Genomic DNA, 25,501 nt, shown 5'->3' with positions numbered 1-25,501 from the left:
TCTGGTCTAAACAGTTCTTCCTCCTCTACAATTTTCTTTGGCGTTGGTTTTTTCGGTGCTGATAGAGGTTTCTTTGTCTCTTTTGCTTTAGGATGCGTTACCGTGTCCTGTGGCAAATTTTTCGGTGTCGAAGCTGGTTTTGGTTTAGTAGGCCTGTCTGAGGGTTTAGGGGACTCTGAATCAGACCTTACATTCCTCGGTACCGAGGTTGGAGTCCTTGAAGTGGAAGCAGGTTTCGTCGGCTTTGAGGCGTCGGAATCTGGTTTTCCCGCTTTATTCTTGGAACCGGACGGTTTAGGAGCCGGAGCTTCTTTTGGATCCGGTGCCGTTTTTGGCTTCGGTACCGGTGCGTCTTTAGGCGTGGGTGCCGAAGGATCTTTGTCTTTTGGTACCGAAGGGTGTTTTGGCTTCGGTGTAGAAGAATCCTTCGGTGTCGAAGGATGTTTGTGCTTCGGTGCCGATGGAAGAGGTGGAATTGGCACGTGTGGTTTGCTCGGTGCCGAGGCACCGGAAGGCGTAGTCGTTTTCCTCGGAGCCGAGCCTGAAGGCGGGGCGTTTGAGGGAATATTTCAGTCTCGACTGGGCCCCTTGGGCGGAGTGCTGACCGTTGCCTTTGGCTTGGGCAGTGTCTGTGGTGTAGGGGCAAGAGTACTCATGGGTTGACAAGATGGAATCGAGTCATCTGAGTCCTCTGCCTCTGATACGATCTGGAGATCAGGCGAATCTTCTTCTGGGACGAGTGGAGCCTCGTCATCGAAGATGTCCTCCGGTGCTGGGGCTGATCTCATCTCGTGTCGACGGGCCCTCCGATCCCGAATGGTCTTTTTCGATCGGAAGGATGCACAAGCTGTGCAGGTCGACTCGTCGTGGTCTGGCGATAGACAGAGGTTGCAGACCTCGTGATGATCGCTATGAGAGAATTTTGCTCGACATACCGGGCATCTCTTGAACGGAGTCCTGTCCATGAGGTGTAGGCCGCACGGCGCAGATAGGCCCAACGGCCCGCGTCGATGCACCGGAATGGAGCTGATGGTGTCGAAAGTAGTATATTTGATGTCGATATTGTTTGTATAAAGTTTTTACGCTTCGATGTTGCTGGAAAAGTTTTTCTAGCCGAAGCGGAGAACTTTCATCCGAACCCAGTGGCGGAAAAAAACTATCTGAGGATGGAGTCGATGACCATGCGCAGTATTGTCCAAGGGAGAAGTCACATATCTCGTGACTACAAAGACTTCTTCCAAGAAGACAACAACCTGCAATCATCCGAGCCCAACACCAGGTGGCGATCTAATGCTAAGTGTACACTCTGCAGCTCATATGCCTCGAACAAAGAGTTCCTAAAGGTAAGTAAGTTGTTCTTCTGATGGATACATCTGCCTGTGGATTCCTCACCTTTTGAATACCCAAGCAGTCCCGCTCTCAGAGGAGGGTGCCTGCCTATCTATACCAAAAAATCTTGCAACACAAAGTGGAAAGTGGCCATCCCTCCTCACCTCCGAGTCTAAGCAGTAATACTTTGCAAAAGTGTGGATGTAGGCTCAAGTTGCTGCCTTGCACATGTCCACAACAGGGACACCTCTAGCTAAAGCCAAGGAAGAAGACTTAGCTCTGGTGGAATGAGCTCAAATACCTTCAGGATGCTCCTCCATGGCCAAGACATAGCAGATCTTGATGCAGAGGATGATACACCTAGGCAGTGTTCTCTTGTAGACAGCCTTGCCCTTCATCTTGCCACATATCCAATGAAGAGTTGGTCGTCCAACTTGACGTCCTGAGTTCTGTACAGGTAGAAGCTGACCGCCCTCTTAGGGTCCAGACGCTCAAGTCTTTCCTCCTCCTTGGAAGTAAAGTAAAGTAAAGTGATAGGTTGTCGCAGGGAGTGACCACCTTGGGCAGAAAAGAAGCTCTGGTCCTAAGAACCATCTTATCCGCATGAATTGAGGTAAGGGGGGCTTAGAGATAAGGGCCTGCAGCTCACTATCCCTTTTGGCAGAAGTAATTGCAATCAGAAAAACTGTCTTACATGCTAGAAATCTCAATGGACAGTAATGCAGGGGTTCAAAGGCAGACCTTAACAAGAAAGTTCGGACTAAATTCAAAACCTACTGAGGCATGATAAACGGAGTGGAAGGAAACCTATTAGTCAGACACTTAATGAATCTCAAGAATATGGGAGACTTGAAGAGGGTTGGCCTGGTAAGCACAGAAAGGCAGACAAGTAGCCTTTGACTGTTACTACTGCACAACCCTGTAGGGCTAGGAAAAGCGAGAAACTGAGAATATCAAACAAATGAGCTCATAAATGATCAATCTCTCTCCACACCATTTTACAAACCTGGCCCACCTACCAGAGTAAATAGATTTGGTGGAGTGTCTTCTGGCTGATAAAATAACATCCACTGCATCCACAGGCGAGACAAAGAGCTCAGGTTGCCCCGTTCAATCTCCAGGCATAAAGGTGGAGGCTCTGGAGGTGGGATGTAGAACCTGCCTCTGCGACAGAGGAGATCTGCCCTGACAGGGAGACGGAGCAGAAAATTGGAATGAGAGGTAAAGGAGGTATGTGTACCACACCCTTCTTGGCTACTCTGGAGCGATCAATATAGCTTGGGCCCTGTCTTGGGAAATCTTCCTCAACACTCAAGGAATCACGGGTATGGGACGAAACGGGTAAAGAAGCTGTGAGCCCCAGTCTAGCTGAAACACATCCCCAACGCTCCCCGCATCGGACACTGGAGACTGCAGACCGACAGGCAGTGAGCGTTCTCCTTAGTGGCAAACGGGTCCAACCAAGGAAACCCTCACATCCTGAAAATGTGAATGACGACTTCCGGATGAAGAAGCCACTTGTGATCGGCTGAGAACTGCCGACAGACTGTCCGCAAGCACATTCAGCTCTCTGGCCAGATGATTTGCATTCACGCAAATCTGATGGCCATGAACCCAGGGCCAGAGTCACAAAGCCTCTCTGCAGCGATGATACGACCCTACTCCTACCGGTTTGTTTATGTACCACATCGCTGTAGCGTTGTCCGTCAGAACCTGAAATGACTGACCGCGAAGGGAGTGAAGAAAGGCCTTGAGAGCCAAACTTATCGCCCACAATTCTAGAAGACTGATGTGAAGCACTCTCTCCTGTGGAGACCAAAGGCCCTTGCCCTCCAGATCCTTCATATGAACTCCCCACCCTAGAGTGGAGGAATGCGTTAGCACTGTGGCCACCGGAGAAAGAGGCTGAAATGGCTTCCCTTGAGAGAGGTTGCCCAAAACACTACACCATAACAGATCCGCTGCAGTGTCTCTGGAGATTTTGAGCACCTCCCGGAGATCTCCGTTATGTTAAAACCACTGCCTGCGGAGGCACCACTGGAGTGCCCTCATGTGCCAGCATGAATAGTTGACCCCCAGTATGCAGGAAGTAAACAGACCGAGCAGGCTTAAGACCTTCAGGATTGGAACAGCCACTCCATCTTGAAAAATTGGAATCAAAGCCTGGATGTCTATGATTCTCTGTGGAGACGAAAAGGCACAACTCACTTTAGTGCCCAGTACCTCCCCTATGAACAGGTTGCCGTGAGAGGGTACTATGTGAGATTTAGGTACATTTATGGAAAAACCCAAGTTAAACAACAGTTGCGTTGTTACCTGCATGTGATGCAGCACCATCTCTGGCAGCTTTGCCTTGAGCAGCCAGTCATCCAGATAGGGAAAAACATGAATCCCTGATCTTCTGAGATGTGCCACTACCACCGCCATCACCTTCGTGAAGACCTGTGGAGCGGATTTAAGACCGAAAGGAAGGACCACAAACTGGTAGTGTTGAAATCCCACCGTAAAACGGAGATACTTCTGATGCGATTTCAGAATAGGAATGTGAAAATACGCATCCTGTAAATCGACTGACACCATCCAGTCTTCCTGCTGCAGCGCCAGAATAACCAGAGCTAGGGTCAACATCTTTAATTTCTCTTGTGGTAAAAATTCAAGATACTGAGGTCTAGGATCGTTCTCAATCGTCTGTCTTTTTGGGGATCAGGAAATACCGGGAGTAGCATCCCGGACCCCTTTCCTTCTCAAGAACAATCTCTATTGCCCCTTTCTGTAGTAAAGATAGAACCTCTTGTTGCAGGAGAAACAGATGGTCCTAGGAGCAGCAGCCCTGGCGAGGGTGGAAAGAAGGGGGGAAACTCCCAGAAAGGATGAGCGTATCCATTTTCTATGGGATGGGAAGGAGCCAGTAGACTGCTTTGTAAAGCATGATGACTGAACTGCTAGGCTCTCAGGGGATGGATGTGCAGATAAGAAAGCTGGATCCCCAGGCACTACTTTGTATCTTCTTGCCACCGATATGGACATAGCAGGGGCAGTCATAGGCTTCTGCCATACTTCTAAAATGGGCTCCATCAAAGCCTCATTAAAGGGAAGCAGAGACTCCGTCATAGAAGGAGAATGAAGAACTTCTGTCAGGATGTTTGACTTAATTTCCGCAGTAGGCAACTGCAAGTACAGTATATAAGCTGCCTTCCTTATAATGGAGTGGTAAGAAGAGACCCCCTACAAAGGAAGACTTTTCAGAGAAGAGAGTTCCCACTCTGGAGAAATACCCAAACCACTACTAGCCTCCTGCAGTCCCTCAAATTATCGCATGGGATCAATAACCTCCTCTTTCAGCCTCTTCCTACTGCTCCTGGTATTCTTCCTCCTCCAGCAGCCTCTGTGCCTCCCTTCTAGATCTCATCTTGGGCATCCAGCAGTGCCAGACGCAGCGCCGGTGACCTCGGGCCGGTGTAGATGTAGGCTCCACAGGGATAGGTAAAGGCACCAGGCAAGGCAGAGACGGCACCGAACCGGAGCCAGACGACGCCGGAGAATACTCCATTCTTCCCTCAGGGATTGTACCGACATAGAGCACCTCGGCGTCGAAAGAGGGCTACTTCCCGGGGTCATCGGCATGAACTGCATAAATGGCACCTGTGCAAAATGCGGTGGCAATCCTCCCAGGTTGTAAGACCGCGGTCCCATGGGGCCAACAGGCACACCAGTAGGGTTAGCCACCCTGGCAAACACGCCAAACATCACATTCAAGAAATGAGAAGGATCCGTTCCTGGACCCGTAAAGGGTGGGTACGAATCCAGCACCGCCTATTCAGGGACAGCTCGAGGAGGCTGTAAGACTGACAATGCACCAATGACACTGGAGACGGAGGCAGTGGCGGCAGGCGAAGGCGTCGCTTCCCTGAGTGTGGGAGAATCTCTCGAAGCCAGAGAGAGCACCGGAGTCACCGGAGGAGAAGGGGAAAGTGATACTCCATCCTTTCTGTGACACCAAAGTACTGGAGATCCCGACTTCTGTGACTTCTCTATTTTACAAATGATGCTTGGAACCCTGGCGCTGTTTCTCCTTGTACTTCCTCGATGACTTAGAGGTGTGAGGAGTTGGTGACTTAGACTTCGATCTCGTCCTTTTTTCAGCCCCTCTTCTGCTTCTTCGCCCTGGCCATGAACAACTTGGCCTCCCTCTCTTTGAGGGCCTTCGGATTCAAGCTTTAGCACAACGAACAGCCCTCGACATCGTGGTACAACGAAAAGCACCAAAGACAATTCTCATCTAGGTCAGTGACAGACATAAGGTCCTCCCATTCCCTACGAGGCTTGAAATCAGAATTCTTCTGAGCAGCCATTACACTGCTACAATTTCAGACAGAACCTGTAACAATGAAACTCTCAGATTTGGAGAGCCCTGGAAAAATCGTTACACATGGATGGCGCAGAAAAAAGGGAACCGACGTCAGCACCCCGACAAGGTCTTCTTATGGCTCCAATGGCGTCGCGCAGGGTCGTGAGCGGAGCCGTTACATTGTGATTTCCTAGTCGACGTGGGAGAGCCATGGAGAAAAGTTTCTGTGGAATGCTGCGAAAGGGGTACTTCAAAAGTTGAGGAATGCACAGCAGATGTATCCATCTGAAAATGATCAATTGATTCAGTCTGGTGGCAGAGCAATATTTTAAGGGGAGGATTCCACTGTTCGAACTAACCTTCAGAGTACTGAATTCTATCAATTTACAATAAGATGAACAGCTTACGGCATACACTTCTGCACTGACTATTTTTACTTCTCTTTATAATGTGTCCAGGTACTCTGTCAGGATATCAGAATGACAAGCATGCAAATAAATACACCCATAGCGAGAAGAACTATTAAATCAATATTAGAATTTCATGTTATAGGATTTCACTGGGACAATGCAAAATTGCACGTTTTTGCAGAACACTCCCACCACAGACATCTACTCTATTAACTTACCTTAGCCAATGTCTTTTTTGAGTAAATATCTGTGCGCAGACCAAAGTTTTGCATATCTGTCGGCTTGTCCTTATTTTTCTCTGGAAAATTTAACATCTGCTGAGAAGCAGGCGTCTGAAAAATATAGAGAAAAATCAAGAGAAAGTAAACTTAAGGACAGATACCAGGCACATTTCAAAACATGAGCTTGATTTGTTCACTACTCCACCCCCCTCCTTAAACCAATGTGCAATCCAATGTTGCCATAAATCAGTTGATAAAAGAGACAGACATCTACTTTAGAGTCAGCATCCACTTCTGACTGTATTTAAGTGCTTGTGCGTTATGTGTAAAGTGACTAAATGAATATATGCAGCACAATATGGGATTCCAGAATACTTCTTATACTAATATCTCTTTCCTAAGTACAGGGAGGATGGCAGGGTCGGTGAGGACTCTTCAGTTGCATACAGTATGAGAAAGAGCTTTACCAATGGTAAGCAACTTGTTCTGATAAGAGACTTTTAGTTTTAGGTTCCTTACTTTTTGAATAAATATCAATCCCAAATTGAAGATGGGTCTGTAGGAAGATGGGTATGTATAGGGTATACCACTAGGTAGTTATACCTTGCACAGCGTCCCTAGATTCCCCAGAAGTGTACAGGGTCAATGTAAACTCAAGATGCTCTATTAGGTGTAGTATGATCAAGCAGCCTCAGGCCTAGCACAGATGAGTGAAAGACATTTATTGCACACACACGACCAATAACTGACAATTCAAAAAGGAGATCCACACCACTTTTATAAAAACAAACCTTGTGTTTTATTTTAATACCAAGATCTTTGTAATAAGGTATGTATGTTTTTAAATAAAAATACTTTTCAGTTTCAAAAGTCGACAATAATGTGGTTATACAGGTAAGTGCCCAACTTACAGTTTCAGTCTTCAGAACCAAAGGTCAGCAAGGGGCCAGGGTCAGGTGAGAACCAAAACTGCACCACCAGCAAAACAGGAGATGGCCGGTGCAGAGGTCAACATTGGAGTTCGGCTCAATGCGTTCAATAGAGACTGCGGGTGCTCAAAGCGACTATGTTTGCAGGTAAGTAAATCGGTTGTAGGGACCGAGCTTTGGGGGTAAGAACAAGCACAGGGGGGCCACAAAGCAGCAACAAACATACACAACCAGCGCAAAAGGGGGGCCAAGTGCAGGGTGCAAATTCAGTGTCGGGCGCCCTATGTGTTTCAATGGAGAACTTGCATCGGTCAAACAGGCTGATGGAGTTGAACCAGAGATTGCAGGAGGGAGATTAGCTACAGCAGAGGGAAGTAGAGATGTAGGGGGTCGTAGGGGCACCATCAATTCAGCTCACCAAGGCCCAGGGGCTTCAAGTGCAGGGGTGCCTTTAGACGTTGGAGGATTCTTATCAGAACCGGTTGCGCTCAGCGGCAGGCTCTGGATTCAGGCTGCAGGCGTCATCTTGCGAGTCCAGGAGGGGAGAACGCTGAACTTGAATCGCTGGGGAACCTGTTCTGGGTCAGTGTTCCACCTGGAGTGAGCAGGACTCTTGGATCCTGAGGTCACAGAAGCCCTGTGTGTTGGTTTCTTGTGGACACAACCGCAGTCATCACGAGTTCTGGTCTTTTTTAAAGTTCTGGCAGTCTACCTCAGTTTCCTGCAAGTTGCTGGCTGCTGTACAGGCGTAGTCTTCTCACAGGGTCTTTGAAGCGGAGGAAAGGCCAGTAGGGCTGGGGCCAAGTCAGTAGTCTTAGTCAGGCTTCACTGCACGCGTCTCCTTGGTCCTGCTTAGGTCGCAGGTAACTAGCTTCAAGGTCTGAGGGAGCCTCCTAAATACTAGATTTGGGGGGCGTTTTAAGGGAGTAACAGGTAAGGCCAATGGGCATCTCACTTGGGGTGACTACACCCACTATTATACCACCTTCCTGCGGGAGGTGGCACAGTCCTAGCCCTGTTTGGAAGAGTACGCTCATGTTCAAGATGGAGGGGACTGAAAAGGGTGCTTAACTTTGTAGGAGAGTAGGGTCTGCAATCCTATGATCACCCAGATTTTTGCTTTTTGCTTCACTGGTTTACGACTTTCCCTGGCTGTGGGCCTGCTAATCAGACCCACAGCCTAGCTGTTCTCTCTATTCCAAATTGTACCCAGGTACTGAATTGGCACTGGGCCCTCTCCAAGTCCCTGTACCCAGGGCAGAGGTGCACCCAGAAGTCTCCCAGGGGCTGCAGCATGTATTATGCCACCCCTGGGCTGACTAACTAAACAGACACAACTGGCTGCTTGACAGCTGGGATCAAGGTGGTATAATCACCCTTTGCTTTAGATATAGTATACCTATATCTAAACCTAAAATGGGCACACAGATCTCCTATCAGTCACTCCTATGGCAGGCCTTAACAATCCTGGAGGCAGAGTGCTTGGAATCGTGTGAGATAGTGCTCTGGCATGAGCTGAGCCTGTCTGCGGCCTTCGGGATCTATCCCTTAGCCGTTTCCATGATAGCGTCAGACCATATACTCTTAAGTGCCTTATAATCCTCGCGGTTATGGTAACTTTGGTCTGACATTATCTAAACATGTGTAAGGTGTCATACGCTTTGGAATACTACCCCCTCGCCAGTTCTGGCGACGGGGGTAGCATTCCACCCCTCTAGAGGGAGAAGACATGTTGGTAGCTGTAACCCCGGTTAAAGTTAAACACAGCCTCAGCTCCACAAAATGGATGCTGCCACCGAGACACCAGTCTGCCCTCCTGCTGCTGGGAGTCCTTCCAGCAAACGGAGGCCTGGACAAAGGGTTTCCTGTCAGGGGCGGTGCTAGCACCATCCCAGACAGGATTTTGTGTATCCCAGGTAGGCAGGGCTGAAAGGAAGGTGACTACAAGTGGCACCCCGGTGCTCACTGTGCATATGCCGGCTCAAACCAGTTCCTGGGGCACACCAGCCCCTGAGCTGGGGAGAGACCGGACAAAGGAGAGGGGTGTAACCACCCCACTCCTAGTCCCACCCATAGGGCAGGACTTAGTCGCGTGCCAGCCCCTTTTCTCAGGATAAAGGTAGGAGCAGGCACCCTTCCAAATTAGATCATCTTTGAATCCTGAAACTACTTTCCACGAAAGGAACTCAAGACTTCTTCTCAAGATTTCTCCCTTGTGACTAAGGAGTAGTCACCCTGCAGCAGCAGGCACCACCTAAGTATCTTGCGGTTTGCTGAAACGTCCTTCCTCCGGAACCAGACTGCCCAGCTCGACGAGACCCGGACTCCCTGCCCTCTCTGACCTCAACCTGCCTCTACAGCACAGCTGAGAATCGTAGGTGCGACGAGACCAGAGGACCCGGCGAACATCAGAACCAGCACGACACTGAACTAGCACGACCACCGAGGGCCCCTGGAGTGGGTGCACTGGGGTAAGAGAAGCCCCAACCCCAAGCAGCACGAGCACCAAAGCCCAGCCCCCCAGCATCCACCAGATCTGCGTGGGGCCCTTTTGCTTCTGTGTTGCTTGCCACGTTGTCCGGTCACTTGCCCGTTGGCTAGTGACCCTCCAGACGACGTCCTACGTTTGTTTCACCGCTGGTCTAGCTCCTCTAGACTGGCCCTTGTCTCCTCTTGAAGGGGAACTTCCTAGGACCCTCCTGGCCACCCCAGACGCCATTTTGTGTCTCCACGTGGACTTGCCTTAGCCAAGGCTTGTTGCCTCCTTCAACGGATCCAGCATCGCCAGCAGCAGCCATCCGACGTAGGACAGCTCGCAGACCTCCAGCCTGGTCGACATCAGCGCCCTGGTCCGTGCAGCAGCAGAATCCAGTGTCACCTCTTCACCTAGCTGAGTGACCTCGTCCGGTGCCATCCTGGTGCCCACCTAATCACTGGCTAGTGATTCAGAACTTGGTCCCCTCTGCTTACAGGTATCCTTCTTCAGCTGATCCAGTCCTTGGATCAGCCCGGAACATCTTCACTGGTCGCCTGCCAGGAACTTTTACTTCAGGCTCCTGGTTCGTCAACGAAGAAACCCGACGACATTTGAACCCTATGCAGCCGCAGCCCCTGGGCTAGGTAAACCGAGTACCCCGGTGCTCCAGCGTAGACCACCTCTCTAAGTGTCTAGATCCACTTTCGTTTTTCACCTACCTAGTCGGGTTCGCCCGAGAACACTAACTTTTGCTTTTACTAGTATCCATAGACTTTGTCCCGCATTACGCGTGAGAGTTCCCACTCTGCACACAACGTCCCTAAGCCTCCTGCTTCTAATCTAAGGGTTCAGCATTGTAGGCCTAGCGTTTCTAAAGTCTATGAGAGTAGTACTTACCTGCTAGTAATTTCGCATTCCACTTTTGTAGTATATGGTTTTTCGTGCCCCTCAGGCATTTGTGTAAATTGTGCGACTTTCAGTATTTCTTTAAGAGTTTTGTGTTGTGCTGTGCTTAGCTCCCTGACTCATAAAGAGTTCAGGGTAGTACTGTTATAAATAAATATACCTTTATTTTCATAACAACTTGTGTGGTGTCCTTTCACTTGGTGTTCAAAGGGTAAATGTGATGGTAAAACAGCTGGCTTAACACGCCCTCTAGAGTTTAGCCTAAAGACTGCACGTGTCCATGCTACTAGGATAGCTAGTCTATCAGGTTGACTTACAACCAATCATCAATAAGGGTTGTTTGGTATGATACAAAGTGATCACTAGAATAGTGAGCACTATATATCAGGCCAACTTCTCACAAACTTCACCTCCATTACCTGAGGGGTGGAGTTGGCAAAGATGGGCACACTGTAGGAAGCTGGCTCTGTATATACCATACCAAAGTGAGGTATAGTGTGCACAAAGTCCAGTGGAACCCCAAAGGTAGGCAGAGGTAAAGTTAGATAGCACCTTACTCTCTATTTGTGGTAGTGTGGTCAAGAAGTAAGGCAGTATCAGAGGACAGTGTTAAGCATTTGTTGTACACACTCAGTTAGCAAATGAATTAACACACTCTAAGACTGAAGCACAAGTTACTTACCTTCGGTAACGATATATCTGCAAGAAACAGTAGTTAGTGTTAGATTCCTTACCTTAGAATATCCCCAGGCGTCAGACTGGATCCGGAAAGTTTTGCGTAGCAGTACCCCTGCGTGTCGGCACGCGTCGTCTGCGGCTCCGCGTCAGTCGTCGTGATCGCCGGAATGACGTCGTCTGAGTACTTAAGACCCCGCCCTTGCGCGCTGACGTCAGTTCTTGTACATAGCTTTCCACGCCAGGAACGCAGAGCCATGCCAGTGACCGACACTGGTGCCATAAAACTAGGGCCCTCCAAGGGAGATACCTTAACCCTAGATGTCGGTTCGCAGAACGGGGAGGATGGGCGGGCGGTAAGGAATCTAACACGAACTACTGTTTCTTACAGATATATCGTTACCGAAGGTAAGTAACTTGCGCATCTAAAAGAAACAGGTTAGTGTTAGATTCCTTACCTTAAAATAGATACCACAGCAATACCATCCCCGGAGGTGGGTCTGCGAACCAAGATCACACCAGAAAGTCCTGGGGAACAGAACGACCTAAAAAGCCATCTCTCCGGACTTGGCTGTCCAGGCAGTAGTGTCTAGCAAGCTTATGCAGCGAGGCCACGTAGCTGCCTGACAATGACCTGCAAGGGGACTCCCTGACCTAGGGCAGTAGTAGCCGCCGTGGCCCGAGTGGAATGGGCCCTTAGCCCAACAGGAGGATCCTTTTTCGCCAAGGAGTAGCAGACCTTGATGCATAACACGACCCACCGAGAGATGGTCCGTTTGTGCACCGCCCGTCCTTTCTTTGCGCCCACGTAACCAACAAAGAGCTGGTCGTCCACCCGGAACTGGCGTGTGCGGTCAAGATAAAAAGAGCGCGCACGTTTTGGGTCCAGTGGGTGGAGCCTCGCTTCCTCTTTCGAGGGATGCGCAGGCGGAAAGAAGGTGGGCAAGGTGATGGACTGCCCGATGTGAAAGGCCGTAACTACCTTGGGCAGGAAAGAAGGACGCGTTCTTAAAACAACTTTAACTGGATGGACAGAAAGGAAAGGAGGCTTAGAAGATAGAGCCTGGAGCTCACTCACCCTCCTGGCAGAGGTGATGGCAACCGGGAATGCAGTCTTAAGAGTTAGAAGACGAAGAGGGCAATTGTGAAGTGGCTCGAAAGGATCGCACATCAGATAGGTGAGAACCAGGTTCAAGTCCCACTGAGGCATCACGAAATGAACAGGAGGAAACGTGCGTGATGCCCTTCAAGAATCTATTTACAACAGGGGGCTTGAAAAGAGAAGGGTGATCAGGAAGCCTCAAGAAGGCAGAAATGGCAGAGAGGTAGCCCTTAATAGTGCCCAGAGCAGAGCCCTGCTGGGCAAGAGAAAGAAGGAAGAGAAGAACCTCTTGAAGGGTGGCAGAGAGAGGATCCACAGCCTTTGCTGTGCACCATGTCACAAATTTGTTCCACCTGCAGGAGTACACCGATTTCGTGGAGGGACACCTGGCTGCCAGAATCACATCACAGACTTCAGGAGGCAAGTTAAATGGCCTCAACTGTCGCCGCTCAATCTCCATGCATGTAGGTGGAGAGTGGAAAATCGGGTGGAGGACCGTCCCCTGCTGCTGCGACAGAAGGTCCTCCCGAAGAGGCAGACGAATCAGGGGATCGACTGACATGCTGAGTAGCTCGGGATACCAGTACCTTCGTGCCCAGTCCGGAGCAGCAAGGATGACTTGGGCCCGCTCGCACCTGATCTTCTTCAGCACTCTGGGCAGAAGTGGTATAGGCGGAAAGGCGTACAACAGACCGCAGCTCCACTCGCGAAGAAAAGCGTCTCCGAGCGAGTGCCGCCTTCAAAATTCCAACGCGCAGAACTGATGACATTGCGCGTTCTCTTCGGTGGCGAATAGATCTAACCAAGGCTCTCCCCACTACTGAAAGAGACCTTGCGCCACGTCCGAGTGCAGACGCCATTCGTGATCCATCATGCACCGGCGGTTGAGTTCGTCCGCCCTGGGGTTCAGAGAACCTGCCAGGTGTTGAACCACCAGGGTGACGCCCTGGTGTTCCAGTCATTGCCAGAGGCGCAGAGCCTCCTGGCAAAGGGTCCACGACCCCACCCCGCCCTGTTTATTGGAGTACCACATGGAGGTGGTGTTGTCCGTGAACACCTGCACTACACTCCCACGGACAGAGGGGAGGAATGCCTTCAGTGCAAGTCGGATCGCCCGCAGCTCCAGAAGGTTGATATGGAGCCGGGACTCCGCCGGAGACCAGAGTCCTCTGATCTCCGCCTCTCCCATGTGGCCCCCCAGCCCAGGAGGGACGCATCCGTCACAACTACGTGCTCCTGTAGGGAGAGGGATCTGCCGCTGACCCAATCGCGGTTCGTGAGCCACCACTGCAACTGTCTTGCAGTGCCCTCCGGGATCAAGACTTGGTCTGACAAGTTGCCCTGATGCTGGGCCCACTGAAACTTCAGGTCCCACTGCAGAGCCAGCATCCGCCACCTGGCATGATGCACCAGAAGGATGCAGGAAGCCATCAGCCCCAGAAGCCACACCGTCAACCTGACCGAGACTCGGGATAAAGTCTGAAAGATCGGAATCAGAGCTTGAATATCCTCTATCCCGCTGCTCGGGAGGATAAACCCAAAACTGCGCCGAGCCCAGAACCGCTCCAATGAAGAGGAGCTTCTGAGAGGGGCACAGGCGTGACTTCGGCACATTGATGGAGAAACCCAGCAGTTGCAGGAGGTCGGCCGTAGTCTGGAGGTGGCTGACTACTGTCTGGGGCGAGCCCGCCTTCAACAGCCAGTTGTCGAGATAGGGGAAAACTGACACCCCTGATCTGCGCAGATGCGCTGCGACCACCACCATCACTTTTGTGAACACCCGAGGGGCACTGGTAAGGCCAAAGGGGAGCACAGTAAACTGAAAGTGCTCGTGGTCTACCGTGAAAGGCAGATAACGCCGGTAAGGACGGGGATATGGAAATATGCGTCCTGCAAGTCCAACGCTACCATCCAGTCTCCAGGGTCTAGGGCAGCTAGGACCTGAGTCATGGTCAGCATCTTGAACTTCTCCTTCCGGAGGAAGCCGTTGACGCTCCGGAGGTCCAAGATGGGGCGTAGGCCTCCTTTGCCCTTCTTGGGTACCAGAAAGTAGTGGGAGTAGCAACCACATCCTACTTCTGGCCCAGGAACGCGCTGTATGGCCCCCTTGGCCAAGATGGCCGTTACTTCCTCCTGCAGAAGTTGCAAGTGATCCCCCGACATGCGGTGGTACTGCGGTGGCATGGCTGGAGGGGTCGCCTCGAAGGGGAGGGTGTAGCCCCTTCGGACGATTTGCAGCACCCACCTGTGCGAGGTGATGGTGCGCCAGTGGAGCAGGTGATGGCGAACCCTGCCTCCCACTGGCGTCGAGTGGGCCTGAAAGCACTGACTAGGAGGGCTTTGAGGCAGAAGCTGTGGGGGTGGATATGAACTGGCCATGCCGTTGTCCCCCTGGCACCGCCACGGCAGTTCCCACGCCCGCCGCCACCGCGCTGAGGTTGATTTTGCGGCCTGTGGCTGGCAGGACGTGAAGGGGTGCCCCTTCCTTGGCCGCGAAAGGCAGAAGTTTGCTGGTGCTGGCCCGACAAGCCCAAGGACTTGGCCGTAGCTCTGGAGTCCTTGAAACGCTCAAGCGCACGGTCTGCCTTGTCGCCAAAAAGGCGATGGCCATTGAACGGCATGTCCATGAGCGTGGCCTGGACATCAGCCGAAAAGTTGGTGGACCTGAGCTAGGCGTGGCGACGATCCACCACCGTCATGGAAATCGCCCTACCTAGTGAGTCCGTGGTATCCAATCCACATCGTATGGAGTAACGCGCTGCATCCCGCCCTTTCGCAAGGGCTTGAGCGAGCTTTGCCCAGCACGTCCGCAACCGTATCCCACAGAGAGAGGGTGTAACGGCCCAAAAGGCAAGCGGCGTTGACAGACCGCAACCCCAAACTGACTGAGGAGAATGAATATGCTACTTACCAGTATGCATCTGTTCTTGGCATGTAGGGCTGCTAACATTCATATCTTAGCATTAGATCGCCGCCTAGTGTTGGGCTCGGATGATTGCACATTGTTGTCCTGGAAGAGTCTTCGAAGTATCCTGAGATAGGTGGCTCCTCCCCTGGACTACAGTGCGCATGGGCATCGGCTCCATCCCCAGATTGTTTTTCGCCATTGTGGCAGAAGATGGAGTGAAAAGTGTAAAAGATGTCCATGCTAATGAATAAATACAATAGTATATCTGCAGCTGCGACAGGCACCGGGGAGGAGGGCGGGCGATATGAATGTTAGCAGCCCTACATGCCAAGAACAGATGCATACTGGTAAGTAGCATATTCAGTTCGAGGCATGTGGGCTGCTAAATTCATATCTTAGCATAGAATACATAGCAGTCCCTCCATCAGCGGCGGTTGCCCGTGCCAGCTGCAGAAACCTGAAAAAGTGTCTTGAGAACAGCCTGTCCTACAGCTGCTTGCTGCTTGGAATGCACATCAACACAGTAGTGTTTTGTGAAGGTATGTGGTGTGACCCACGTGGCTGCTCTGCAAATATCCTCTAAAGGAATGTTCCCTAGGAAAGCCATGGATGCCCCCAGTTTGCGTGTGGAGTGCGCTCTGGGGGGTATTGTTAAAGTGCGCTTGGCTTTTTGATAACATATCTGGATGCACTTAACAATCCACCTGGCTATCCCTGCTTTGGAAATTGGGTTGCCTTTGTGTTGGGGTGCGAAGGCAACAAAGAGTTGTTTTGTCTTTCTAAAGGGTTGTGTTCTGTCTATGTAGTACATCAACGCCCTCCGTACATCTAAGGTATGGAGCATTCTTTCCGCCACCGTTTGCGGGTTTTGAAAGAATGCTGGTAAGTCAATAGTTTGGTTTAGATGAAACTGTGACACCACCTTCGGAAGGAATTTGGGGTTAGTGCGTAGCACTACCCTATTTGAATGGATTTGAATGAATGGCTCTTGGATTGTGAGCGCCTGCAGCTCACTGACACGCCTCAGAGACGTGATAGCCACAAGGAAAGCTACTTTCCACGTAAGGAACTGGAGTTCACACGAGTGCAGGGGCTCAAATGGCGGTCCCATCAGTCTGGTGAGAACGACATTGAGGTTCCACACCGGAGCTGGCGGTGTCCTTGGGGGAATGACTCGTTTCAGACCTTCAAGGAAGGCTTTAATGGCAGGCACCCTGAAGACAGAGAGGTGCTGCCTGTTCTGGAGATAAGCCGCTATGGCGGATAGATGTATCCGAATGGAAGTGTACGCTAGATTGCACTTGTAAAGATGCAACAGATAGCAGATGATGTTGGGGATAGATGCATCTAGCGGGTCGATGTCATTGGCCGTACAGTAAATGACAAAACGCTTCCACTTTGCAGCATAGCATGCTCTAGTAGTTGGTTTCCTTGCCTCCTTGATGATGTGCATGCACTCCGGAGGTAGGTTAAGGTATCCAAACTCTAGGACTTCAGGAGCCAGATCGCCAGGTTGAGCTGTTGTGGATCTGGATGCTGAATGTCTCCATGGTTCTGCGTCAAAAGACTGGGCGTGAGGCGCAGCCTTTGATGCGGCACCACTGAGAGTTCGAGGAACGTGGTGTACCAAGCTTGGCGCGCCCACGTTGGAGCAACCAGGATGAGAGTCATCTCGTGCTGCCTTAGCTTTCTTGCGACCAGCGGTATTAGAGGGGCTGGCGGAAAAGCGTACGCAAATTTGCCTGACCAGTTCATCCATATCGCATTCCCCTGCGACAGTGGGTGAGGGAACCTGGCGGCAAAGAGTTGGCATTTTGCGTTCTCTGCTGTGGCAAACAGGTCTATCTCCGGATGACCCCACTGCTGGAAGTACGGGTGGAGAACAGACGGGTGTATCTCCCACTCGTGCATTTGATGGCTGTATCTGCTGAGCAGATCCGCCATCTGATTGTCCTTTCCTGGGAGGTGTTCTGCCATGAGGAAAATGTTCCTCTGAATGGCCCACTTCCACATGCTCTGAGCCAGATGAGACAGCTGTGGCGAGTGGGTGCCTCCCTGCTTTTGAATGTAGTACATCGCGGTCATGTTGTCCGTCCGGACTAGCACGACCTTGTTGCTCAGATGTACAATGAAGGACTTGAGCGCCATGAAGATTGCCATCAGTTCCAGATAGTTGATGTGCATCTTCTGTTGCTGCGTCGTCCATAGTCCCTGCACTGTGTAAGTGAGCACATGAGCTCCCCAACCCTGGAGAGACGCGTCCGTTGTCAGGATAATCTGCGGCACAGGCTCTTGGAACAGTCGGCCCTTGCAAAGGTTGTGTGGAGTCCACCAATGCAGAGAGTTGTATGCCCGACTGGTAACCAACACTAGGTCTGTCAATTGCCCACGAGCCTGTGTCCACTGATTCGCTAAGCACTCCTGGAGCGGGCGCATGTGTAGCCGTGCGTGAGGGACTATGAAGATGCAGGAGGCATGCTGTCTATCCTGACCTGGTTTGGCTGAGCCATGGCCGTCAGGGTATTGATCGTCGCGCCTAGAAACTGCCGGACATGCGCCGGCTGAAGATGCGATTTTGGGTAGTTCAGGGAGAATCCCAGATCGTGAAGAAGGTGAATTGTAGTCGACATGTCTGCGGCGCACTGTTGCTCTGACTTGGCTTGCACGAGCCAGTCGTCTAGGTAGGGGTAGACATGGATGTTCTGCCTCCTGAGGTGCGCCGCTACTGTCGCCAGACACTTGGTGAACACCCTCGGGGCTGTTGTGACTCCGAAGGGTAGGACTTTGAACTGGTAGTGCCTGCCCTGAATAGTGAACCTGAGGTATTTCCTGTGTGACGGGTGTAGTGGAATGTGGAAATAAGCATCCTTGAGGTCTAAGGTTGCTAAGAAGTCTCCTTGGTTTAGCAAGGGAAGAATCTGTTGCAGTGTAAGCATGTGGAAATGTTCCGATAGGATGTACAGGTTGAGGGGACGTAGATCGAGAATGGGCCTGAGAGAACCGTCCTTCTTTGGAATAAGGAAGTACAGGGAATATACCCCTGTGCCTTCCTCCCCCACCGGCACGAGCTCGATTGCTCCCTTTTGCAGCATCACCACTACCTCCTGCTGCAATAAGAGCAAGTGCTCTGCGGACATAGGCCGTTGCCTTGGCGGGATGTTGGGTGGAGTGGACTTTAACTCTAGGCAATAACCATACTGGATTAGTTGTCGCACCCACCTGTCTGTGGTGATGTGTCTCCAGACGGGCAGGAACCGCTGCAGTCTCCCCCCGACAGGTGTTAGGTGGTCGGGGGGCAGTGACAGAGAGTCACTGTTTGTTGGGAGTAGAGGTGCGGGAGCTGTTGTTTCCTCTGCCGCGACCTCTGTTGCTGTTATTCCTGTAACCTCCCTTGTTCTGTTTAGTGAACGAGGTTTGTGCCCCACCTTTTGTGAACTGGGATTGTTGACCCAATTGTCCTCTGGTGACTCCACGTGCACCTGAGCGACGAAAATTGCCGCCACGAAACTGCTGTGACTGTAGGGCCCCCATAGACTTAGCAGTGTCCGTGTCTTTCTTTATTTTCTCTAGGGTGGTGTCAACATCCGGACCAAACAGACTATCAGGATTGACTGGCTGATTAAGAATTGTCGTCTGAATATCCGGTTTAAACCCTGAGATGCGGAGCCACGCTTGTCGTCTCAGCATAACGCTAGTGTTGATAGCCCTAGCAGCTGTGTCCGCAGCATCAAGTGCACACTTGATGGCTGCGTTTGAGATTAGCTTCCCTTCCTCGATAAGCATTTTCGTGCCCTCTTGGAACTGTGGAGGCAGGTGTTGTACGATCTGTTCCAGGGTGTCATAGTGCGCCCTATCATAACGCGCCAAGAGCGCCTGTGTATTGGCAATGCGCCAGAAGTTTGATGCCTGTGCAGCTACTCTTTTGCCCCCTGCCTCTAGCACTTTGGATTCCTTATCCGGGGGAGGAGCTTCACCCGTAGTCTGGGAGTTGGCACGTTTCCTGGCATTGGCGACCACAAGAGAGTCCAATGGCAATTGTCCCCGAATGTATGCGGGGTCCGCAGGTGCAGGTCTGTACTTTTTTTCAATGCGAGGGTTGACCACTCTCGCTCTCGTAGGCTCCTTAAATATGTCCCCAGCATGCTTGAGGACTCCTTTAAGCATAGGCAGTGTCTTTACTGTCCTTTCAGAGACCGAAAAAGTGTCGAAAAGGAAGTCTTCCTCCACAGGGTCGGCATGCATGTCCACATCGTGATTGGCTGCCGCCCTTTCGAGTAGGGCATGAAAACCTGCTGAATCCTCAGTTGGGGATGCCCGTGCATTAAAAGGCTGCGGGTCCTGCCCCGCACCTTGGGTGTTCTGGTCACCAGTGTCATCAAATGAATCCGGTTGCACATCAGGTTCATTGATTGGGAAATTGTACTGGTCGTCCTCATCATACCCCTCACCCTCAGAGTGGTCTGGGGAGGGAGTAGGGCTCCGTCTCGGAGGAGGCTGGATTGGTTCCGTGAGGCCTGAGGCGTCAAGGGGCACCCTTTTCTTCTTTAGTGGAATGACATAGGGGTCCACTGGCTCCGAAGTTATTTTCCTCTTATAGAGGGTCAGTTTGCCTGTGTCAGCGTCGATGAAATGCGCCGAATCGTCCTCGGATTCGAGCACCTGACGTGGAAGTGGGCCAGTCGGTGAAGAAACCACCTGTTTCGGTGCCGATTTGGTTGAAAATGCCTTGGGCGCCTCCTTCGGCGGCAAAATAAAGAGAAGTTTCCCAGACGGCTTCTCTGGAGTGTCTTTTCGCGGCTGCGTTGATGGTATCGGAGCCGACGGGGCAAAGGCCTTTTCCCTGATCCGTTTCAGTGAGTCGGCAATGGGGGACGGCACACTCACAGTTTGTGTCGGCGCCGACGAGGATGGTCTGATTTTCCCCTCGGATCCGACGTCCTTGTGGGCCTTGTGCGTCGTGGGCGCGGATCCCGTCTGTATCGCCTCCGATTCCTGCGTTCGGGGCACAGACTTCTTTCCGTGTGCCTGCGTAGCCTCCTTGGAGCCGACTTTGGTGGGTTTTGACGGCGTCGGAGCCGCTGTCCCGTGCCGACCATCTTTCTTGGAGGACCCCTCCTCTGGCGTCGTTTTCGATTTCGCAGCATCGGAATCGACGGACTTCCTCGACTTCTGCGGACCGGAGGTCGACGGAGTCGATGGGGTAGCAGGCGCCGTCGGTTTCACCGGCACGGCAGCCATCTTAGGGACACTCGAGTCCTTAACTTTCAGTTTCGATTTCGGGTCGGCCATTTTAGGTGTTGTCGATCCCGATGGTTTCGGTTTCGGTTTCGAAACAGTATGCCCAGCAAGTAAGTCCGCGGCCGGGCCCGAAGGCGGGGCTGTGGCTTGCGGCAACGGGTCTTGGGTAAGGCCGACAGGCGATCCCGTGTCCCGGTCGGTATCCTCGTAACCTTCGGGGCAGAGCTCGTCCGCTGAGCTATCCGCCGCGGCCCCATAAATCTCATCGTCGTCTCCTACCTCGTCGACGTATTCAAGGCCTGGACCCGCGACTCCGTCGTCGTCTCCCGGATCCGCCTCGACCTCCGTCCCGGGTGGGGAGATTTGGAGATGATGACCCTGGTCCTCTTCGTCCTGGTCGCCGAAGATGTTCTCCGGATCCGGTGCCGCTTGTTTAGCTTCCATGCGCACCGCGCGCCGAAGCTTGAGAGTCTTTTTCGATCGGAACTGTGCACAGGCCTTGCACTTTCCGTCGTCGTGGTCAGGCGAAAGGCATTTGTTACACACGGGGTGTAGATCGATGTGTGGGTACTTGGACCCACAGAGCGGGCAGTACTTAAACGGGCTCCGCTCCATGTCCGAAAAGGCTTGCAGTCGTGTCGCGATGAGAAGGCCTCAAAGTTCCGAGAGCGAAGAAAACTCCGCTTATTCCGGCTCCAAGAGACGGAAGACTCAAGACCGTGCGCAGACAATACCGACGCAAGAAAATCGAGGCCTTTTGGCCGCTAAAAGTTAGTTATACTTGGTTCCGACAGTAAGACGTCGAGACCACATCCGAACCCAATGGCGGAAAAAAACAATCTGGGGATGGAGCCGATGCCCATGCGCACTGTAGTCCAGGGGAGGAGCCACCTATCTCAGGATACTTCGAAGACTCTTCCAGGACAACAATGTGCAATCATCCGAGCCCAACACTAGGCGGCGATCTAATGCTAAGATATGAATTTAGCAGCCCACATGCCTCGAACCAGCTTCTTACCAAACTGGTCATACCTTTTGGATTCCCGATCTGGTGGGGCAGTCGGCAATGCGATCTGGGATTTATAGGCTTGGATAACCAGACTCTCAAGGGTGGGGTGGGTGGACAGAAAGCAAGGGTCGCCCGGAGCCGGGCGGTGGCGTCGGGCCACGTTCCGATCTACAGGAAGGCCTGTAGCGGGCTGGACCAGGTGCCCAGTAGAACGTCCGAGAGGGCTTCATTAAACGGCAGGAGAGGCTCCGAGGAGCTTGCCTGCAGTTTGAGCTAGTTAGTCCTCACGACTGCGACGGGGAGCTCAAGAGCCAAGGCCTTGGCCGCCCTCGTCAACACCACGCTGTAAGCAGCCCCCTCCTCCGTAGCCATGGGAGGAGGGGAGACAAATCCAGTGTCGGGCGAAGTGTCCAGTCCACTGGCCTCCCCTAGCTCAACTGCCCAGTCCTAATCCGACTGGCACTCCTGTGCCATAGGGTCCTCAGACCCCTCCCAGTCCTCCCCGACATCCATCTCCTGATAGTCAGGGTAAAATGATGGAGCCGGATCGTAGATGAATTGCTCATCTCTCGGCGTCGAAGGTCCGACGCCGGATCCGGGGCTGGGACCGGGGACGACGTCATCCGGGGCTGGGACCGGGGACGACGACGTCCGGAGACGGCGTCGGGGGCGACACCCTTGGTGATGGCGCCGGCGGAGGGGTCGTGAGGTCGACCGACAACGACACGGATCCAGGTCTGGATTCTGAGGGGCCCTGCGGCGCCGGGACCGAAGCCCCCGAAGGCGCTTGGGCCCCAAGACGGATCCGTGGGGCCCGAAGGCGCCTCAGCGAGATCCGCCTGAGGGACGCGTGACCTCATGGCCATGAGGAATGCGCTGATCTCCTCCGGCGTCGCGTGCAGCCCAGGGACCGGCGAGTATGGAGCTGGCGGCTCAGGCGGAGACGTGTGGGCGGTGTCGCCAGGGCCACGTCGCGCGAGCGTCGGGTGGGAGTGAGAAAAGCAATGTCGCTTCTTCGACTTCTTGTGCCTCGACTTACCTGAGGACTTGGAGCCCGACGAGTGGTGTTGACTCGCCAAGCTGTGATAACTGCGGCCCCGCGACCGGTCCCTCTACCTCCTCCTGTACCGGGACCTTGGGCGGCGCGGGGCCGACTGCCGGAGCTCAAGGCACTTACGGGACCGCTTCCGCCGAGCCTTCGACGTCAAGGCCCGGCAGTCGGGGCATGACTTATCGTCGTCGGCCCAGAGAAAATAAAGGCACCGACGGTGGGGGTCGGTAACCGACATCAAGCGGTTACAGTCGTCACAGGGTTTGAACCCGGGCATCCCTATCGGCACCGGAGTCGAGAATCGAGTCGATAAGATCCAAAGGAGATTCTAAAAAAGTTAGTCAAAAATTGACAACGCCGACGACGGACGTGGAGCCGCAGACGACACCTACCGACGCACAGGGGTACTGCTACGCAAAACTTTCCAGATCCAGTCTGACGCCTGGGGATATTCTAAGGTAAGGAATCAAACACTAACCTGTTTCTTTCAGATCTTCTGACCAATTGTTTTTGTATAAAAATATTCTTTTAGTTATTTCATTTTCTAGAACCAAGCAAGCATGGCAAAGGTAAGCAATAAATACTTTACAGTAGTAATGCAATTGGAATACAGTTTGAAAGATAATTGTATATGCACTTTGGTTTGATTTACAGTACGGATGCAGAGAAATGCAATACTTAGTAAATGCAGTACATAGACTTGAATAGGCTTTTAAGTAAAATAGAAGGTAAGGTAACTTTTGAGATTACTAGGCTTACACGGAGTAGTATACCTAGATACTACTCTGGGACATTTCCTGAAAACAGGCAAGTAAAATCGTTTTTGTTAGATTATGCCATTTTAAAGAATTTCTTTAGTTTCTCAAACTCCACACTTCGAAACTTTTCACAGAAAAACAGTCAATGTTATCCTATGGAGGAAAATAGTGTTATCGGTTTTGAGGTCAGCGTTTGGTAGTGGGAGTTGAGGGTCTGGGAGTAGACTCAGGGTATCCCAGGGTCAAGCATGCACTCTAGTTACACATTCAGCGTCACTAGGGCGGCAGAGTGCTGAGGCCCAATGTTATCCAATGGGGGATAGGGGGCCCCTTGGTTGTGGGAGCAAAGCTCCTGGACTTCAGCTCAGGGCAAATTGGGAAACAAAGTCGCACCAAAAGTGCACCCTCAGTGGCACTAGGGCGGCCGGGTGCAGGGTGTTGTTTCGACATTGGAAGCCCTGTTGTTTTCAATGGGTCTTCTGGGTGCGACCACCACTTCGAGAGGTAAGTTGGGAAGTTAGGGGTTGGCTAGGCACCGTCTATTTGGGCACACAAGACCCTGGGGCGTCGGGTGCAGGGGTGCCTTTTGTGGTGGAATATTCTTACCAGCTACTGGTCTCGGTTGGGGGGGTCTTCTGGATTTAGACTGCTGGCATCAGCTGGAAGCATGAGCCAGGTCAGGGGTCGGCGGATCTCGGGTCAGGATCGTCAGGGTGACCTCCTCGTGTTTGCCCACTGGAGCTCGGGTCGTACACAGCAGGCGTAGAGTGGTGCGGATTCGCGGTTCGCCAGAGGTTGCAGCTGAACAAATCTGGTGTTCACGTTGTAGTTCAAGGCAGGCAGGTCCTCCAGGGGGTTGCTGGCTGCAGGACACACCAGGATTTTGCAGGAGCAGGTTTGAAGTGGAGAACAGGCCGGTAGGGCTGGGGCCAAGTCAGAGGGCGTCTTCCTCTTGTTAGCTGCTGTACGGCTATTCGGTCCTTCTTCTTGTAGTTTCTTCTTGTCTGAGGAAGCAAGGTTTAGGGGTGCCCCTAAATACTAGATTTAGGGGTGTTACAGGTAGGTAAAAGGCATGGACCAATGGGTCCCTTCCCTGGGGTGGGTACACGCCCTATTATGCCACACTCCAGGGGGAGGGGGCCATGAGCCTGTCCCTGGTTGGCTGAGTCCCTCCATCTGCAAGATGGCATCGACTGAGAGGTGTGCTTCACTTCGCCTCCCCCACCTATGAGGTGGAGTTGGCAGAGATGGGCACACCTCTCTTCCTCACCTGTTTTTCCCGCCAGTATTCCTGCCCAAAGTGGGGGTCAGAACCAGTGGGGACCAGTTGCTGAGAGCAGCAAGTGGCCTGGGGAAGTTCTCAAAGGCGGCAAGCCTTTGAAGGTTCCCCTTTGTGAACCCTACCCATCCGCGGTGAGGAGGCGTGGCACTTCATCCCAGATGTGCATTGTTTCAGGCCCCAGAGAGCAGCAGGCTTTCAACCCAGGGGTCCAGAAACATATCTGGTGGTGGCAGCTGAAAGCAGCCACTCAGCCTGCACACTAGTGGTAGGTTAGTTTTCAGGGGGCATCTCCAAGATGCCCTCTGTATGCATTTTTCATTACATCCCACGCTGGCATCAGTATGGGTTTAATGTGCTGAGAAGTTTGATACCAAACTTCTCGGTTTTCAGTAAAGCCACTGTGGAGTTTGTAATGACAAACTCCCAGCACCATATACTCTTAATGACATTACTGCACTTACAATGTCTAAGAATTGGCTTAGACATTTTAGGGGTACAGGGCTCATGCACCTGTACCCTCACCACTGGTATAGTGCACCCAGCTAGAGGGGTGGCTGATCTATGCCGGGGCAGTGGGTTGTAGGCATAGCACGCAGAGATGTGTGCCATGTAGACTCTTCACTTTGTTCTGCATCAAAAAACGCAGCCTGCAAAGGCAGTGTGTGAGTGCAATGGTACACGACCTCTAAGGGTGGCACAATAAGTGCTGCAGCCCTTGGAGTACTTTTCTGGTCACAGTGCCAGGAGTACCTGTGGTACCATTTGTGGGAAAGTGGCTCTATATACACTGGACCAAAGTAAGGTACAGTGTGTATAGGGTCCACAATCCCCAGAGGTATAACAGAGTTTAAAGTCAACT

At 52.1% G+C, this 25,501-nt stretch overlaps 1 protein-coding gene across 6 annotated transcripts in view; it reads right to left on the bottom strand.

Annotated features, from left to right (window-relative positions):
* The window catches only part of SMARCC1 (SWI/SNF related BAF chromatin remodeling complex subunit C1), an 873,495-nt gene that overhangs the window by 535,397 nt on the left and 312,597 nt on the right, over positions 1-25,501 (bottom strand). For all 6 annotated transcript variants that reach the window (XM_078662530.1, XM_078662531.1, XM_078662534.1 and 3 more), the window contains exon 18: positions 6,306-6,419. In XM_078662530.1, the coding sequence (XP_078518656.1) occupies positions 6,306-6,419 (114 nt within the window). The remainder of the gene's footprint in view (positions 1-6,305; positions 6,420-25,501) is intronic.

Source organism: Lissotriton helveticus, chromosome 10 (genome assembly GCF_964261635.1).
Source record: "Lissotriton helveticus chromosome 10, aLisHel1.1, whole genome shotgun sequence".
Classification (NCBI taxonomy): domain Eukaryota; kingdom Metazoa; phylum Chordata; class Amphibia; order Caudata; family Salamandridae; genus Lissotriton; species Lissotriton helveticus.
This window is presented reverse-complemented; position numbering and strand designations above follow the sequence as displayed.